This window comes from Rhododendron vialii, chromosome 8a (genome assembly GCF_030253575.1).
Source record: "Rhododendron vialii isolate Sample 1 chromosome 8a, ASM3025357v1".
Classification (NCBI taxonomy): Eukaryota; Viridiplantae; Streptophyta; class Magnoliopsida; order Ericales; family Ericaceae; genus Rhododendron; species Rhododendron vialii.
In genome coordinates, this window is record NC_080564.1 from 25,199,047 (window position 1) to 25,203,243 (window position 4,197).

Genomic DNA, 4,197 nt, shown 5'->3' on the forward strand with positions numbered 1-4,197 from the left:
CACCACAGAGATCACAATCAAAAAAAACTTTGAAGATAGAGATCGTGATCGGGATAGATCGTCACAAAGGAAATCGAGATCGTGATTGCGATACAGAATTGAGATTGTGAAAGTGATTAGGATCCAGAACCGAGCTGTGATCGAGAGAGAGAGAGAGAGACAGAGAGAGAGAGAGAGAAGCACCAGCGAACTCGTGATCATGGTCAAGATCCAAAATCGAGATCGTGAAAGTGATCGTTATCCAGAACCGAGCTGTGATTGAGAGAGAGAGAGAGAGAGAGAGAGAGAGAGAGAGAGAGAGAGAGAGAGAGAGAGAGAGAGAGAGAGAGAGAGAGAGAGAGAGAGAGAGATCCAAAATTGAGATCATGAAAGTGATCGTTATCTAGAACCGAGTTGTGATTGTGAGAGTGAGAGAGAGAGAAGCACCAACAAACAAAGTAGTACACAATAGTCAAGGCATTTTTGTCTAGAAATGGACTGTAGACCTAATAAATGTTACAATAATGAACCTTCACCACTATTACATATTGGGCTAGACTAAACACCCAAAACCATCTTCAAAACGGACCCTAACCCAATTTTCTGAATAAATAAAACCTAAAACCTGCAAGACCACAAGTTTGTTATTACTTACTACGATAAATCAGATTTTTAGTCAAGAGTCCTGCTACCGGTACAGATTTTTGTGCACAGATTGTGCACAGATTTCGTTGTGGGGCCACCACGGGTCCCACACAAATCATCCAAGCCGTTCATTAAATGTAAAACATTTTTTCAAGGGTCTCCGTAAAAAATAAGCTCAATCCAATACCTATAGGTGCTTCATCCAACCATCTAACTTTTCATTCAGATTTTCGGATAATAAAAAGTTATACGATTGGATCGAGCATCTATAGGTATCGGATTGAGATTATTTTTTACGGGGAACCTTAAAAAAATATTTTACATTTAATGAACAGCTCGGATGATTTGTGTGGGACCCGTGGTGGGCCCCACAACAAAATCTGTGCACAATCTGTGCACAGATTGTATGTGTGTGTAGCATTTCTGTTTAGTCAATGAACTTTTTGATCATTCACTCAAATGGCTTCAATTATTTTATAAATATTTTGATGCATATTTTTTATTTTATCACCTCAAACAAATATATTTCTCCTGAATCCCTCACTTTTCCTGATCAGTCACTTCGTGTCTCTATTTCTTTCTGGATTTTAGTTTAAAAATCCGTTTCGAAGCTTGGAATTAACTTGGAGCATGGGGATATAAGTTAATTGATTTATTTATTGAAGTTAGTAACTTAAGGATTTTATTGCTGAACGAAATTAACTTGTGTTGAATATATAACATGCCAATGTTTGAACTACACTGATTAGGGGCCTAAACTTGGCCCAATGGCACGAAGACTGCCCAAGCCCTTTGAAACATAGCCCAGTTTGGTCCAGTTCCATCTCGGCCCTAGACCCACCCGATCCATATATAGGTAGGGCTTTGACGAGAGGATTTGAAGTCCAGCCCTACCCGAAACTCGATCCGGTGAACCACTCGACCAGTACAGCCCACTTGAAGAATTTAGCCCGTGAAAATCCGATACAATCCCATGATAAGTAAGTAATACTATGTCTATATTCAAAGTCCACTTTAAAGTAGATAGTAGTGTTTCAAAATCCAAAATTGTAGTGTTCAAGGTTCCAAACTGAAGCCCAAAAAATTTTAATTTTGAGAGTAGAAGGGCCAAAACTTTTAACCTATACTGGTATTTGGTAAGGGATTTGATATGCAAAAGTTATTTGATTGAAAGAAATATCTCGAACAATTTTTAACAACTAAACATGCACCTCATATATTTCAAATTCATTTTAACAACTTCGTCTCCAATTTGCCGGAATTTGACACCTCGTATATTCAGCATTTTTTTCAAATTTTTTTTCGCAAGTTTGTTGTGGATTTGAGTGCAACATCTAAATAACAACTAGTATTTTATTGCATTACCAAAAAAAAACAACTACTTTATTGGTAGTTGAATAATTGGGGCATTTGACAATTTTTCATTTTTTATTTTGGTCTGGACCACATTTTGGAGCCTAAGATGATGCTCATTTCATTGCCACAGTAGTCTACAAGGCACAACATGGTTCTCAAGTCTTAAGCACGAGTCATCTCAGTAGTTGCAAGCCATGTCCGACATGTTTTTTTTTTTCTCTTTCTTCTAGAAATGGAAAACTTTATTGATAACGAATATTAAGAAATAAAACAAAACAACCAACAATCATATGCAAGATGCTAAAAATGGAAGAACGTACACATAATTTAATCCCTTTTTCGTCGTTAAAAAAGAAGAAAAGAAAAAAAGAAGAAGAGAAGTTGACAGAGACTCGACAATAAAACCGACCCAAGACCGATCAAACACCCCATGAAGGTTCCTAAAGATCCAAGCTAGAAACGGTACTCATGTCCGATATGCGAAACAGTACCCATAGTGCTGTTCAACATTACTTGGATAGTTGGATTTGTTCGATTTAGGCAAGGTACTAATTTTATGTGCATGTCTTTTCGTTTATTCTTTTTTTAATTTGGGTAAACGCAATATTGGCCAAATTCGCCTATATTGACGCGGCTTGTTGAAATGGTACTGATCACTTTCTTAATTATGAACTGCATTATTTGGTTTATTAAAAGAAAAGAAAAATAATTCTCCAGGACTAGCTATGAAGAAAATACCTCACACTATATATAACGTGCAGTGCAGAGAAAACATTGTTGCAAGATGCTACAAATGGAAGAACGTACACATAGCAATACAATGGACAAAGATTTAGTCACATCCCGCTTTCATTTTTGGGTTCACAAAACTACTCGACCCCGACGGAGCAATTAATACATCAATTAGTCTCATCCCAAGAAGAAAAAAATGCAATTGTTACAGACGTTCAGATGAGCGCCTAAAGCTTATGGTCCACACACCAAGGCAACGACAACGCCATTTAAAAGTTCATAAAAATGCAATAACAGATACTCCATAGAACCACCCTCCGATTTAAAAGGATTAGCTAGTGAGGAATGAAAAAAGATGTAACTATTTGGTATTCTAAGGGCATTTGGGGCCTCCTTTCTTGGTCTTCCAGTTGTTGTAGCAGGGGCATGAACCCTTGTTCCCGTAGTAGCCATCGGGGACACACAAGCACTTTGTGCAACATTTGTTGCAGAAGAACAAGCATGGTTTCTTGTACTGTGTTTGGCCACATCGCCTCGAGCACTGCGATCCGCATTCTACATGTAAAGAAACTTACCATTTTAAACTGAGTCTTGTGTAATTAGTCGCTGCAACTTCTCATTTTTCTTTCTATCGTGTCGACTCTATTCTTCCCTTGAAAAAATATGTTCTTAAGATTTTCTCCATTTTTACAAAAGAAGTTTTCAAAGTTTCCTATTTTCCGTTGATAGGGAAAATAGGAAACTTAATCTACCAAATGAGTTGGTTTTAGTATAGAATGCGATGCCCAATGAAAATAACTTACGGTTGCTCCGCAGGCTTCCTTTACCATAAAGTTGCTGAAAAATGAAAAATGAAGTTCATTAAAACAAGATGGTAAGACAGAGAGCAACCTTAACGTCAGAGAGAGAGAGAGAGAGAGAGAGAGAGAGAGAGAGAGAGAGAGAGAGAGATACACGGGACAGGTGATGGGAATCCGTTGCCAGAACCTGTAAATTTTTTGAAGTGTCAAGTTCTATTTTTTGTGAGTGAAGCCCACAAATTAAATTGAGGCAAATCATGGATTTGACAGTTGTGCATATATATAATAACTAAATAGAGGAACTCACCGTAGTAGCAACCATGGAAATAGCAATGAGGGCCAGAAGCAGAAGGGAAGCAAGCTTAGCCATTGAAGATTGCAACCCAAAAACAGAGAAGCCTCACTGTGTCACTCAGAGATGATTCAAAGTGCTAGGCAAGCGTACATGGACTTATATAGACCTCTGTCTCTTATAGTTTTGCCCAATAATGGGCCAATATATAGGAGTATATAAATTCAAGCACCTGGTTTGGTCCAAGTCGGTGGCACTTTTCCCCAAAATGCCTTAAAACAATTAATCGGGACTTCAATATTAATATTTCCCCTCAACCCGACGGATTGGCCTGGTGGTCAGCACCTAAGTGTTTGCTCTCTCCTAAAAATTTAGATTTGAAACTTCTCAGGT

General features: G+C 38.0%; 1 protein-coding gene across 1 annotated transcript; it reads right to left on the bottom strand.

Annotated features, from left to right (window-relative positions):
* Positions 1-2,725: 2,725 nt before the first annotated feature.
* On the bottom strand, positions 2,726-3,978 carry LOC131336296 (gibberellin-regulated protein 6-like). The gene is made up of 4 exons (XM_058372080.1): positions 3,820-3,978; positions 3,667-3,699; positions 3,516-3,549; positions 2,726-3,267 (listed from the first exon to the last, which is right to left on the bottom strand). Exons 1-4 carry the CDS (start codon positions 3,880-3,882, stop codon positions 3,086-3,088), a joined length of 312 nt encoding a protein of 103 aa, XP_058228063.1. The 5' UTR covers positions 3,883-3,978; the 3' UTR covers positions 2,726-3,085.
* Between the last annotated feature and the right edge of the window lie 219 nt (positions 3,979-4,197).

Coding starts and splice junctions, on each gene's coding strand:
- LOC131336296 (XM_058372080.1), bottom strand. CDS start 3,882: ATGGCTAAGCTTGCTTCCCTTCTGCTTCTGGCCCTCATTGCTATTTCC. Junction 3,550..3,666: donor ATTCCCATCACCTGTCCCGT/GTATCTCTCTCT, acceptor TTCATTTTTCAG/CAACTTTATGGTAAAGGAAG. Junction 3,268..3,515: donor AGGAAGCCTGCGGAGCAACC/GTAAGTTATTTT, acceptor CTTTACATGTAG/AATGCGGATCGCAGTGCTCG.